Source organism: Armigeres subalbatus, chromosome 2 (assembly GCF_024139115.2).
Source record: "Armigeres subalbatus isolate Guangzhou_Male chromosome 2, GZ_Asu_2, whole genome shotgun sequence".
NCBI classification, from domain to species: domain Eukaryota; kingdom Metazoa; phylum Arthropoda; class Insecta; order Diptera; family Culicidae; genus Armigeres; species Armigeres subalbatus.
In genome coordinates, this window is record NC_085140.1 from 136135770 (window position 1) to 136150850 (window position 15081).

The 15081-nt window shown below is 42.6% G+C and overlaps 1 protein-coding gene across 2 annotated transcripts in view; it reads right to left on the reverse strand.

The window, feature by feature from the left end:
* LOC134210897 (semaphorin-2A) overlaps window positions 1-15081 on the reverse strand; it is a 367095-nt gene that overhangs the window by 10617 nt on the left and 341397 nt on the right. For both annotated transcript variants that reach the window (XM_062687324.1, XM_062687323.1), the window contains exons 9-12: window positions 12006-12362; window positions 11339-11567; window positions 638-974; window positions 11-327 (exon numbers count right to left, since the gene is read on the reverse strand). In XM_062687324.1, the coding sequence (XP_062543308.1) occupies window positions 11-327; window positions 638-974; window positions 11339-11567; window positions 12006-12362 (1240 nt within the window). The remainder of the gene's footprint in view (window positions 1-10; window positions 328-637; window positions 975-11338; window positions 11568-12005; window positions 12363-15081) is intronic.

The window sequence follows — 15081 nt, forward strand, 5'->3', positions numbered from 1 at the left end:
TTTTACGTACCTGTGAGCGTCCACCGTGATGTTGTAACTGCAGAGCAGTGACCCGCCGAGATGGCAATCGTATCGCCCTCCGTCGGCTTCGTTGACCGAAATCACTACCAATCCTCGTTCGGTGGTTTCAATGTACTTGGTGGGGTTGTATTTGATCTCGTAGCGTCCCTTTTCTTTCGAGTGATGGTACCAGGTGACCGATTGGTCCTTCAGTATCTCCGGGACTTTAACGAAACAGCCCAGGTGGACACTTTGGCCGTAAGTAACGATGATTTTCTTCTTCAGTACGCTGGTGTCACAAATGTCGTACGTTTCGTTGCCCACATCCTATTGGAAATAACAGTGGATGAGTTACATTTTCAAGGCAATGACGTACTTTAGTTCTAGAATTTTGTTTTCAATTGTGCTTCAAAACATTCAGATTTTAATTTCCATAAAACTTATTGAAATGGCTGAGATAAAAATAAAAAAATTCTCCACGAGGTGTTTTTGAAAGTTTTTTGCGCTCATATTAGTAAAGAACTGGAGAATGTCAAAATTTTCACTAATAAAAGAAAATAAAGATATTTAACTGTCTAATTGCAGTAAACTGAAACCAACATTGAAGTTATCATTACAAAACTATGCATCATCTTACCTGAAGCAGTCCAAGCTCGTACGGCTTACACGTGCTGGAGTCCTTATCCCAGCCGCAGTACGGATCCTTCACGCACCGATAGCAACTGTCGTACCGTCGGTTGCACATGGCCAAATCGATTTGCTTCACCCGATAATCGGTTGCCACGTACAGTGACTTCCGCGTCTGACTAATCTCCATCACCTGGATGGCTTCGTTCTGGGCTATTTCGAAGATATCGAGCAACTTGGATTTCGACTCCCCGTTCGACAAATAGTGGACGATCTTATAGATCCTGCCGGCATTGGTTCCGATGTAATAGACCGTGTACTCCTGATTGAGTATGTCGATTTTTATTCTGCAAATGAAGATTAAATTGGACACCGGAATCGAATTAGAATAATCAGCTCGTCGGTAATTGAATTTACGGATGCAGCGTTCGGGGTAGGTTTCATTATTATTCCAGGTCAGTTGATCTAGTTACACACATACGTCCGTTACAGCGATCAATTGGTGAGAATTTATTTTTTACCCTTTCAATGGAAATTCATCAACTAATTGTTGGACTCGCAATTAATCCTGACGAAACCACGACCCAGCTGATTGGCGCTTAATTTGTGTAGTGGCAGCGCAAACCCAGCAGCGGAATTTCGATTCGAGTATCCATCATGATGATTCGAAACAAAAGGGCGTAGGCATCCGGTATGAAGTGAGCGGAAAGTTCATTAATTTGTGGTCAACTGTGGCGGGATAAGGTCAATGTGTGCTGGCTCGCAAGCTCTCGCTCGGTCGATGGGTAATCCACTGCAATCAAATTAAAAACCCTAACAGCACACATGCACACATTCTTGGGCCGAGAGACCCAAGCGGAGGCCGACCGGAGCGCATTTGAATGTTTGCTCTAATGAAGCGCCTAATTGGACGGTTATATTCATTCAATTAGCAAATTTGTTCCGTGCGTTCTCTAATAGTGGCGAAAGGGTACTACCGAACGGAACTCATCAGGAATGGGTGTTTGTTTAATCAGAATGGGTCAGAATTAGTTATTTTTATTTATTACTAGCAGACCCGACGAACTTCGTTTCGCCTAAAATTCATTTATTCTCTGCTTAGTTCTCGAGTTATGTAGAAATTTCTGTTTCATTTGTATGGGAGCCCCCCTTTCCAAAGGAGGGAGGGGTCTCGAACCATCTTAAGAACCTTCCCCGGCCCCAAAAACCTCTGCATACAAATTTTCACGCCGATCGGTTCAGTAGTTTCGGAGTCTATAAGGTTCAGACAGACAGAAATTCATTTTTATGTATATAGATAGTATAGAAAGCAGATAAAGTGTCTTCTAGGCTCTATGTTCTCTGTGATACTAGGAGTTCCGGAAAATATATTTGTAGTTCTATCAAATGTCGTTTGGGAAACATACTGACCGAGACCTAAAATGATTATCGAATGAGCAACATTGTAACATTATTAAAGCAAATAACAATATAAAATATAATAAGAAAACGGGGCCTTCCTCAGTCGGGCGGTAAGATGCGCGACTACAAAGCAAGACCATGCTGAGGATGGCTGGGTTCGATTCCCGGTTCGGTCTAGAAAATTTTCGGGTTGGAAATTTATAATACGAAAAACACATATAAATGTCAAAGCCGACTATTCAATTCGTACCTTGCACTAAAATCAAACCGCAAACCACTTCGCGTGGAATCTATTTTAACGTGTGCTTAAGGTGACTATGAGGGGCTGTCCATAAACCACGTAGACTCTTCAGGAGGAGTCTACCTATGCCAAGAGTCTTCGTAGATTTTTCATTTTTGTTTCAACTATCAATACAATGCCTGGAAAAAAAGGTGGCGGCTTTTTAGGCTTCACACCGAAAGCCTAAGCCAGCGGCGGTGGCGTGGATCGGCATCGCGATTAATTGCGTTGATTTTTTAGGGTTTTCTGGTTTTTAACAGAAGGATATTTTGAATTTCTCCAGAAAAATCTTTTAAATTTTACTGATGATACAGTCCGCATTCAGCGTAAAACTGTACTGATCTCCCAAGGAAATTTCCATTTAAAAATTATGAGGACTTTTCACAGGAACTTTTTTCTTAAATTCATTAGAATTTCCACTGGAAATTATTTAGAATTACGGCGGAATACCGTGGGACATCGAAATCCGTACCCTTAAGTACCATAGTATGTGTAAAGGCTCTAGGAAATACCCAACGAATGCAACTGAAACGTTTATCGTTGATACAGGAGCAAATAATGAATTAAATCAATACCTCGTGAACCAAAATCCGTCCACCGTGGACGGATTACGAATAGAGGGATCAAAATCCGTACAGGTATTTTTAAGAAATTCAAATTGAAGCAGACTGATTGACTGAACTACGACTGTAAATAGTTAAATGCGTACTTTGACAAGCGATGCCTTCGATTTGTATTCCGCTCAGATTACACTGATCCCACATATATGGGTCACTTTGTAACAACTTTGTAACAAAAATAAGTCACTCTAATTTGCATGTTGGCTAAATGGAAATGACTCATATTAGTGTGTGACCCATAATTGTGCGGCCAGTGTACTTTATTAATCACAATTTGCAATTAAATCACACTTAGTTTTGATTTGATGCAATCATGTTCTACACGCTTAAAAATGGCGCCAGAAACTCCACTTTTGGCGGGTGGCGATTTATTTTTAATTTATGTTTTTTAAATTTCAAAGCCTACTTTCCATCTCAATAGCCTAAAAGCTTGATGTCAAGTATATAAACAGGATAAGTTAAATTATTTGTAAATAATGTGTGTGCGTGTGCGTCATCCTCTACTCCTCACCCAGCTGGGGGTGTTGATCAAGTAGTACTACGAATAATTTGATCAGATCTCATGCTCCATAATGGTGCTCTTTTTGTTACGAAGACTAGTACTTCAAAAAGGATTCACTTCTGAAGCCAGAAAGGTTTCTTCAGGAAGTGTAGGGAATGGGATGTAATAGTTGTTCGTAACAGGTACTGCAAAACAGTGGTGCGAATTCTCAATCTCAGTGACTGAAATTTGTTGGATATTGATACCAGTGCCTCTTCACACTCACTTCCTAGCAGTGAAAACTGAAAATGGTTAGCAGCAATAATCAAAGATAAAGTAAACAAAAGACCAGTCTATTCAGTTCACACGCTGCTGTGTGAATGCGACGGCCCTATATAAATGCACTAACGTACTAACCACTAAGGGAATATAAGGTCAAGAAGAGCCACCGTTGCTAACTAAAGCGTAAACCGGGTACATGGGACCCCACAATACCCGCGGCAATAGCAGCAAACGGTTCAATTTCCATTTTTTATATTTATAAATCAATGATAGAAAGATAGGAAAGAATCGGAACGTGTTCACCAGTTGAGTTCATCTACTATCAAGATGGCTCCAATTTCGAACAGGGCGTATCAGGAATATCCTAGAGACGATATAATTTCAACGCTTCTCATCCTTCATTGCTTCCTTCGGAACTGTGGCTGCAATACCCAACTGTGGCCAATTTGACAGCTTCGAAAGTTCTCATGTTGTTCGTAGCAAACCAATCCTGTCTCCATACACTTGGAACTACTTCTGCTATCGTCGATAATGAATTCTCCGCTGAAGGTAGTGGGTATGCCATCTGCTAAAGCTGGTTGTATTGTAGCTATTGTCGCTGCTATAGCTCTTGCATTATTTGTAGATAAAGCAGCTGAGGGGGGGTCCCGTAGCGTAGTTGGCTACACGTTCGCCTTACAAGCGAATGGTCATGGGTACGATTCCCAGCCCCTTCACCAAGCCCTCGTCAGTCGCCGGATCCGCAGCCAATACGGTGGCGTTCTGGGGTGCACGCCTTACCGTCACGGCTGCCTGATGACGACTGACAACTTGTTCTTCTCGGAGGCATTCCTCCAACGTTACCCGGATAAATGGCAGCCGAACAATGCAACGATCATTGGATAGACGACATGGACAAACGGACACAATGGACTCACGATGAGATGGACAAGCAACGACAACAATAATGATAATGGAAAAATCTAAAAATAAATTCTGTGTGGATTCTGGCAGCAGAATGCAACAGTAGATCTCGGCACAGTAGCGGTTAAGTAACACAGAGTGCCTACCAAATAAAGAAAGGAATAAAAAAAAAGCAGCTGAGGTAAACTGCATTTGGCAGGGGGTACATTTGGGGTAGTACATCCTTCCCGCAAAATCCAGTGTCCCAAGTCACCAGTGAGCCCAAGTACACAAATTCTTCTACCACCTCGATTTCGTCACCACCGATGCCAACTCGCGGTGGGTGGCTCACATTGTCTTCTCTTGAACCTCTTCCTATCATGTACTTCGTCTTCGACGTGTTGATGACTAGTCCGATCTGCTTGGCTTCCCTTTTCAGTCCATGATATCTATGTCGTCGGCGAAGCCAAATAGCTGGACGGTCTTATTGAAGATTGTACCACTCGTGTTAATCCCTGCTCTTCGTATTACCCCTTCCAAAGCGATGTTGAATAGCAGACACGAAAGACCATCACCTTGCCGTAACCCTTTGCGGGTTTCGAAGGGACTCGAGACTGCCCCTGAAACTCGAACTACGCACATCACCCGATCCATCGTTGCTTTGATCAACCGTGTCAGTTTATCCGGAAATCCGTTTTCGTGCATTAGCTGCCATAGCTGGTCCCGATCGATTGTATCATATGCGGCTTTGAAGTCGATGAATATATGGTATGTGGGCACGTTGTATTCGCGGCATTTCTGCAGTACTTGGCGAATGGCGAACACCTGGTCCGTGGTGGAGCGTTCGCCCATAAAACCCGCCTGGTACTGCCCCACGAACTCCCTTGCAATTGGTGCTAGTCGACGGCATAAAATTTGGAAGAGTACCTTGTAGGCGGCGTTCAGCAATGTGATTGCGCGGTAGTTGCTACAATCCAGCTTATCGCCCTTTTTGTAGATGGGACACACGACACCTTCCATCCACTCCTGCGGCAAAACTTCCTCCTCTCAAATCTTGGTAATGACCCAGTGCAGCGCTCTAGCCAGTGCCTCACCACAGTGTTTAAATAGCTCTCCTGGTAGTTGGTCAACCCTAGGGGCTTTGTTGTTCTTCAGCCAATCAGCCAATCTCCTCCTGGATTTCCTGGAGATCCGGGGCCGGTTGAATTATGTCCTGTGCGCGTTCCCCCAGGTCCATCACCATACCACCATCTTCGTCTGCCACATCGCCATTCAGATGCTCTTCGTAGTGCTGCAACCACCTTTGGATCACCTCACGCTCGTTCGTAAGAAGGTTCCCGTTTATGTCCTTACACATATCAGGCTGTGGCACGTGGCCCTCACGTGAACGGTTCAACTTCTCATAGAACTTTCGTGTGTTATTAGCGCGGTACAGTTCCTCCGTCTCTTCACGGTCTCGATATTCCTGCTGAAGCTTTTTCCTCCGGAAAATCGAGTTTTGTCTGTTCCGCGCCTGTTTATATCGTGCCTCGTTCGCCCTCGTGCGGTGTTGCAGCAATCTCGCCCATGCTGCATTTTTCTCTTCTACTAACTGCTCACATTCGCCGTCATACCAGTCGTTTCTCTAATCCGGGGGCACCGTGACAAGTGCAGCGGTTGCGGTGCTACCAATGGCGGATCGAATATCTCTCCTGCCATCTTCTAGAGACGCTGCGCCTAGCTGCTCTTCCGTTGGGTGTGCCACTTCCAGCTGCTGCGCGTATTCTTGGGCTAGTCTACCGGCTTGTAGCCGCCCAATGTTAGGCCGCGACGTCCGACTTCGACGTGTGTTGTACACCGTCGAGAGTTTTGAGCGCAGGCATACTGCAACGAGATAGTGGTCGGATTCAATATTCGCACTGCGGTAAGTGCGGACGTTCGTGATGTCGGAGAAGAATTTACCGTCGATTAGAACGTGGTCGATGTGGTTTTCCGTTTCTTGGTTAGGTGATCTCCATGTGGCCTTGTGGATATTCTTGCGGGGAAAGAAGGTGCTTCGGACTACCATTCCGCAGACTATTCGTTCCGATGACCGGTCTATACATTTCCTCCCTTCCTACTTGTGCGTTCATGTCACCGATGACGATTTTGACATCCCGCAGTGGGTATCCATCATATGTCTGCTCCAGCTGTGCGTAGAACGCTTCTTTCTCGTCGTCGGGTCTCCCTTCGTGTGGGCAGTGCACGTTGATGATGCTATAGTTGAAGAAACGGCCTTTGATCCTCAGCTTGCACATCATTGCGTTGATTGGCTGCCACCCAGCTCGGTTCCCAGCTCGTTGGTGGTGCCACAGCTTTGGTAGAAGGTAGCCGCCCGATGCCTGCCTTTCCACACTTTCTGTCCTGTCCAGCAAATCTCCTGCAGCGCCACGACTTCGAAGTTGCGGGGATGTAATTCATCGTAGATCATACTGTCGCCACCTGCGAAACCTAGCGACTTGCAGTTCCATGTTCCAAGCTTCCAATCGTGATCCTTTATTCATCGCCTAGGTCTTTGTCGATTATATCGAGTCGCATTATCTCTTATATTGTTCGTAATGATTGGTTTTCCAGGCGGCTTATTGGGCCTGCGCAAACTTCCTGTCTCGCCGGAGGGCCGTCGTGTCAGGGCTGTTTAGCGTCTCACCTAACACCAGGACTTTGGCTTGTGCGCTTTGAGCGGCACACGGTCGCTTTGGCGGAGCCTACTTGCGGATACATGCAGCTTTTTATAGAGGTTTAACAGGGCCCACTGTCAAACCCCACCACATCCTAGGCAGGCGCCACAACTCGCAGTTGGCCTGGGGAGGGATCGTCAAGCCCTTGGACATAGTCCCTGCTGCCCCCATTCGATTATAAACAAGTGATTTTGATAAGAAATGTCTTCACTTGCCATAAGTTTTTGACTCCCCCCTCCACTTGGAAAATTTTTTTCATACAAAATATGTTTCAATCATATTGAGCGTAAGAAAATAGCTGGTCCCCCTTCCCCATACTTAAGTGCTTACGTTATATATGTACGACCCCTAGTTAGTACTATTCCATTTAAGTCGAGTCGAGTCAAGTACGAGACACTGAAGACGACCTTACTGTTGAGGTCGAAATACCTATCTGTATTTACAATCAAGTGGTTTAATTTATTTATTTATTTATTTATTATTATACACCAAGAGGCTTGTTTTAGCCCCAATGATGTTATGGGTGGGGAAAAATACAATAGTAAAAAAGAACATACAGATTGTCAAGTCAAGGTAACATAAATTAATGTAGCTAATTAGCTTGATCATTAAAAAAACAATAAAATTTACGCCGGAGAACCTCTCGGGACAAATGGAAATCGAACACTGGGGAAGCTCGATTAAATATCCTTTGCGAACCGCCTAAAGCTCCTTTCTCAACCGTAATTTGTACGATGGTGTCTTGGCCTTGGCCTGACGTTGCTACGTAGAGCTCTTGGACGGGCGTTCAGGTTGATAAGCTCAAGAAGAACCTGTGAATCAACCCAGCCTTGTCGGACATCAGCGATGGTCAATGCTCTGGTGATGACCCTTCTAACTCGCAAAGTGTCGAGGTTGATCAGGCGACAGATGCTCTCGTACCTTGGTAACCGAAAAGGGTGTCTCCAGGGCAGCCTCCGAAGAGCGAATCGTAGGAAACGACGCTGGACGGATTCCTTCGGAAACGGCTCATCAGTACTCAAAAGTGGGGCGCACTAGAAAGCAATATAACAATTTCAAGCAATGTATATATCGGAGAATGTTTTCGCGATTTTAAGCCTTATCAACGACATATGCGATATGAAAATCAACGGTCCCAAGTGACTGCCCTGCGGAATGCCAAAAGTGGCGTTGAACCTGGGTGAATAGCAGTCTTCTAAAGCAACTGTTAGTTGCCGATCGGTAAGATAGGAACGGAAAAAGCATAGAAGATCGCCTTGGATTCCAATCCTCTCAAGCTTAGCGATTGCAATCTCATTGTCACTTAGCGAAAGCAGCAGAGAGATCGGTGTAAAAAACATCCGTTTGATTTCGTTCTAATAAGTTGTCGGTAACATATGAAGTTAGGCACAGCAGATTTGTCGCTGTAGATCGACCGTCAAAGTGCCCATGTTGATCGTCGCTCAGATACTGCTTACAATGGAACAGCATCGGATCCATGACAACCAGTTCAAATAGTTTTGAAACAGTGAAGTAATGCCTCGGTAGTTATTGACGACACGCTTGCCGCCTTTTTTGCATACTGGGAACATTTGCGTCTCTTTCCAGCATGATGGGAAAAAATCGGTTGATAGAGAAAGCTGGAAAATGCTTCGAAGTGGAGAAAGTAGGGATACGATGTATTTCTTGAGTAATGAGGGCGGAATCCCATCGGGGCCAGGATGGAATGAGAGTTTCAGACTTGATGCTGCTTGATATGTAATCGGCAGGGAGCTCTTCGTTTGAGAAAACGCTGGTCAACTTTTTTGAGAATATACTACGTAAGTCTTGTCGTGTCGTTCGGGGAAACGACAATTTCGTCCGTATGTTCGGCTAAATGATATTTTCTGCCTTTATACCAAAAGATTATTTCGGTCGAATGGCATTTTCGGCCAAATGACCTTTCTGCCAAACGAATTTTTCGACCAAATAATCTTTTCGGCCAAAAGACCTATCCTGCCCATTGGGTTGTACGACCAAACGACAAACAATATGCCGATGCTCCGTAAACTGTGTGGTTGGCGACGTACCGTCATGAACCGATATGAATGGTGAGGACTATTTGTACTGTACATGTCACTCTAGTCTTAGACTGAATAAATAATAAATAATAACATTCCCTAACATTCGCTAACATTCCCCTCCATTTTATGGCGGTCAAAGACGGTTGTAGGTCTGAGAATAGCTTTATTTAAACTTTGTACCGCACAGGACAATCAATAGGGCCACCCGTTACCGTTTTATCCCATTTAGCCACCGTGTGCAGGCTTTGCCGGGCATAAACATCGATACACCGACTGATCTGTCTCGCATCTTGGTGTTCGGATAGAGGCAGTACTGAAAAAGGTCACAATCGTTATTAGACAGCTGTTTCCTATCTCAGACAACCGAACAAAAATATCGTGTGCGCCTTGATCGTTTTTGCATGAAAAGCAATACGTCTTTCCACATCGTGGCTAACATCATTATCACATGTAACGAGTGTTCCAAGATATATGATTTCGTTGACAACCTCAAATCACATCCCATCCATTTCCACATCGGGATCAACACAGTTTGGACTGGCCGATCTCTGTCATCAACCAGATACTTAATTTATAATCAGCCCTATTACATCTTAACCAGAAACTGAAGATGAAGGGAACAGTCACCACTGACATTGGCCGTATGAAGAATTGCTAGCCAAAATCATGACTGGAGAAGGTGTGCGCCGACTGACAAGCGATGACAACGATGCATGATTGATTTCAGTCATTTATATGAAATAAAATAATATAACTTTTGTTCCATTCCTAAAAAGTTTTTCGATCAAACTAAAAGTTAAAAAATACACGCATTTGAAACTGCCCCATTTCTAAATGATCGAGTCTTTAGAAATGTAGTAATTTTGTAGTATATGACCTGGTAACTAGTTCTAGATGACTAATTCCGTGATAATTTGGTCCAAAAATAGGGGGCTTTAACGCTTGTAAGTTTTTCTGGACGTTGAAGCGACTTGCATGTTTAAGGCCCACTGTAGTTAACATTTTCGAAGAGTTTTCTATGGAAATTCCGAAATATTTTCAGTTGGTATTCAAAAGAACTTCTAGGAAATCTTTAAAAAATCCCGTAGGTGTTCCAAAGAATTTGCTATATTATTAAAAAAAAAAGTCTTTGCAAATTTCAAATAACGTCCTCGGAAATTCAGACCAAATTTTCTTGAAATTGAATCCCTTAGAAGTTTGAAAGAACTCCCCTTGAAAAATTTATAAAACTTTTGGTTAAAACTGTTAAGATTTTTCCGTGGAAATTTTTAATCTTCTTCATCTTATTGACATTGCATTATCTCATTACATTAAGCACTGTCACAGTTGGTGAGTGCAAGGTTTCTAAGCCGAATAATCATTTTTGCATTCGTATATCTTGAGGCTAACACGATGATACATTTATGCCCAGGGAAGTCGAGAAAATTACTAACCCAAAAATTTCATTGTTAGAACCGGAAATGGAGCCCAGCTTGGTCTTGCTTTGCAGTCGCACGCACTACCGCACGGAAATTTTGAATACTTTCCTGTAAAATTCCGAAAAACTTTCCGTGGAAATTCTAGAAAATCTGTCATGAATATGCGAATTATTTTTCATAGTAATTCAGAAGAACTACTCGTCAAAATTCAGAGGCATTCCAAACATGGAAACATTTCTCTTGATAATTCTTTAAAGAATGTCGTGTCCTGAATCCACCGTGAAATTTGTTTTCAATAGAACTATAAAATTTCAAATTATTTTGGTTTTGAATAGCTTTACTCTCAAAAAGAGTAAATAAAATAAACATATGTATATATTTATGTGCTTATTTGATGCTTAATATCCTCGATTACTAGGTTGATGATTGTTCGATACGGTTAGTGAACACCTTAATTTATTGTAAATTTGAGTGACTTTTCATGAGTGTTTGTTGCGAATTAGCATATTCCCGAAAAAATGATATTTGTGAAAGCCTTTTAAGCCTTTCTTAATTTAAAATACTTTTCATGTTGGGATTTAGCATATCGAAATAATTCATTTTACTTACTTGTCCACAACCAGCTTCGTGAAGACCAAATCCCGCTTGTAGAAAACCGGATTGTTGTGTTCGTGATTAACGGCCTTGTCCATCAGTGGGTGCGAGCGGATGAAATTCAGCACCGAATCTGGCAGGGTGGAGGTGTCGTTGACGCACGTGCCCGGTCGCGGATCCGGAATCTTGGAATTCAGCACCGGAAGCCACGCCGAGTTGGATGTAGCTTGCTCCTTGAATTTGCCTGCAGGATGATAATCAGCACCGGCAGAAGTGACAGCGCCCCAAAAGAAAGGAAAATAAATCACAATTTAGTGCAAAAGCTCCAAGCCGACGGTAGCTCATATGTAGAAGTTTTCTTCCCCTCGTAGATTGCTTCTGTTTTTAGCTGACTAAGAAGGTACGGTACTGCCAGGAATAAATGTACCGACGATGCCATACCATAAATCAAAAGCAATAAAGTGTGAAAACAGTCACGGAAGCAGTCAGTGGCAGAAATATTTCATTCTTTGCATATTTAGCCAAGAATATTATGTAACGCAATTTAAATTAATTTGCGTGTGATAAGACGTTCAAAATGCTTCGTCAGAACAAAAAAGACGTTAAAAATAAACAGCATACTAAAAAAGGAAAATATACAAGCAGTCACAATCGCTCTACCACTTCGACGTACAACCCTTACCTGCAAAGGCAGCATGCACCTCCCCGATATCGAAGCTGCAGACGGCCGACCCCACCAGCCCGTTGGTGCTCGTCGTAAACGTCGCGTAGAATTTGGACTTGTCGGCCGGCAGCTGGTACACGTCCTGGATTTCGTTGAAGTAGAACGGAAACTCGCCCGAGATGCTGCAGTTGATCCGAGCCTTCAGATAGGTGGCCCAGTTTTGGTTCAGAATGTTCTTGCCGCCGGTGTCTTTTTTGCAGACGCGTGCAATTCTCGAGTAGACCGCCTTGCCGCAGTTGATGTACTCGACGGCCGTTTCCCGGAAGAAGAAGTACACGTACTCGCCGTTGTCAAACGAACCGACAAAGTTGGGTTCTGTGAATTAAAGCGCGATGAGAAGGGAAAAAATTGTTACGAATGAAATTTGTTTCTTGATGGTGAGTGAGATTTTTTCTATTAGAGTTTGATATTTTCTTAGGTTGAGTCGAATGATATAAAACATTTATTAATATTAATAAATTTACAATATTTGTATTTTATAATTACTCAGATCGGTTTATTTAACTCCTAGAACTGTTGTTAATAATTCACTAGCAATCTCGCAACCGGTTATCGTCCGTGTACCGCCATCGGGGGTGACAATGGGGCTGGGGTGAGAGTGGGTCATCGCTTTCACCGGCAGTCTGGAGGTTGTAGAGCAAAATCATTCAAAAAGGTCTCTTGTATTTTAGTCTTCTTGCCCTCAGATGCATTCGATCCAATCAACAAGCATTTTAAGTGGTAGAAACAGTGACCCATTCTCACCCCCATTTGACCCATTGTCACCCCCGACGACGGTAGTTTAAAAATCAGTTTACTAAATTTACCAGTATTACACCCAAAAAACAAAGCTTAATGTACAAAATTTCAACATATACAATTCTGCAAGGATTTATTAAATAAATACAACCTTTTAAACAGACACTGTATTAAAATTATACAATATTGTGAGATTTCAATACAATCGTTGTATTAAAATCTTCCGAAATTGTATATGCCAAATTTTTATACAGTTTCTGCAAGGTTTTTATATAGAACTGTATTAAAATCTTCTATCGGCTGATTAAATGTATATTTAATATGCTTGCTCTACATTCAGAGCGAACATTCTGCTCTTTGTTTTTGTACGATCTGAAAGATATACTTTCAAATTAATTTAGTTAATGCAATTTAACAAATTCTAACAGATGTCATCTCAATTTATTGAACTAAAAAATAGAATATGAAGCTTGATGTTGAAAATGAAAAGTTCATTTTAAGGAATGATATAACCTTTCAATAAAATTTCGCTACACGAGAAAGACAAAAAATAATATCTGGATTTGCATTTTTTGTGAATTTTACTCAAATAACAAACGAAACTTATTTCCGCAGAAGTCCAATTAAAATAGCTTTGAAATGCAACCACCAACCACTGGTTCTATGAATGCTCGGAAAGTAGTGCAGCGACTGAAGCTTTGAAACTTGCAGAGCTTAGACTAAACCCCATTAAATTGCACTCTGTAAATATATCTCCACTTCTTTTCAACTGAGTGGTCAACAAAACCAGAAAGACTGACCCGTCTATTCAAGAAATAATCCGTCTTTCAATTACTATCCTCCAACACAAAGAACAGCCCTCGGTTTTTTTTTTCGCATTTAGTTTTTCTCTAACTTCCCAGTACAACTGTTGGCACAAATGGGTACCAACCTGCCGCAAAACACACTACCTGCAATAAACTGTGGCAAGTTTTCCAACACCTGTGGACAAAGGAGGACTCGAGTGCAAATTTCCATTGAAGGAAGGGGTGAAAAAGCCTTCCGCAAATAAAAAAGGATGAAAAAGCTCTATGAACTTCACAAAGTCAACAGTACTTTTTCATCCTCCGGGAGACTGCTTACTGCTGCAAGCCTTGATGTGGGTCCGTTCCTACAGAGCTCTGCGATGACGACGATACATCCAACTCGCAAACTACCGGCAATAGTTGGAAAGTGATACAGACGGCTCGTGAATAGTTTGAGGAACCGGTGGAACCGAGTGGTATCGCGAGAATCGAGAGTGACGGGTACTCAAATGACTGACAATCTGCACATGGAGGAACGTTGGTTTTTATCAGCCGTTGAGTCAGTCAGTCATTTTTTTCCTGTCTCGACCAATGACTGATGGAAATACGACAGTGCATAGCTAAATGTTTGCTTGACATCTTCTAAAGCTCTCAACCAGAAAAGGGATGGGAGAAGGGGCCTTCATTGACACATTTTTGCTGAAACAAATACCAGTGGCTATTTCTCTGAATGGACCGAGATTAAACGGAGTTGGTGAGTGACCTTTTCTTCGTTTGCCTTCTCTTCAGCAGGACACGCCAATTGAAAGGAATGGATTAACACATTCACCTCGGAAAACCCAACTCATTACGACACCCGATGCTGGGCAGTCATTAATTTGCCTTATCGGCTACGAGCATAGCTTTTCGATGTTTACAAGTCGTTCTCGACAATGGTATTTTGGTCAAACACGCATCGTCTGAATGAATCGTTTAGAGAGCCGACCGCTCAATAATCAGCATTATCATCAAATCTCTATTGTTCTAGCGCCCTGACCCGGTTCATTGAAAATGCCGTTCCTTTGGAAATGTCTACAGGCTAGCATTGGGCCGGGTAAGGCTGGATAATCGATATGATTCTATTGAAATTAATATACGTTTGTAACAAATGCTACAATTACTGAATTAAAAATGTCACACCAAATGTTTAAGATGCAAATAAGCATTCTATTCAAATAATTAAAATAAAATGTAGGTAATGCATCTCTCGAAATATATTTCCAGATCATCGATTCGAATCGCCCATTGCTGTTACAGAACAAGGCAGACGACAATACGAGCATACCCAAACGATGCAGAAAACACAATGGAACAAACGAGCTGTACCCCACCATCTCATCCGACCAACCAACCAACCGACTCTTCCGAAGTCACACTCCGGAGCATGCCACAAAACCCTAATAAATTATCTCACCACAACTGCAAACCACTTCAGACGAAGCACATCCTCGGGCCGTGCCGCACCTCATGTG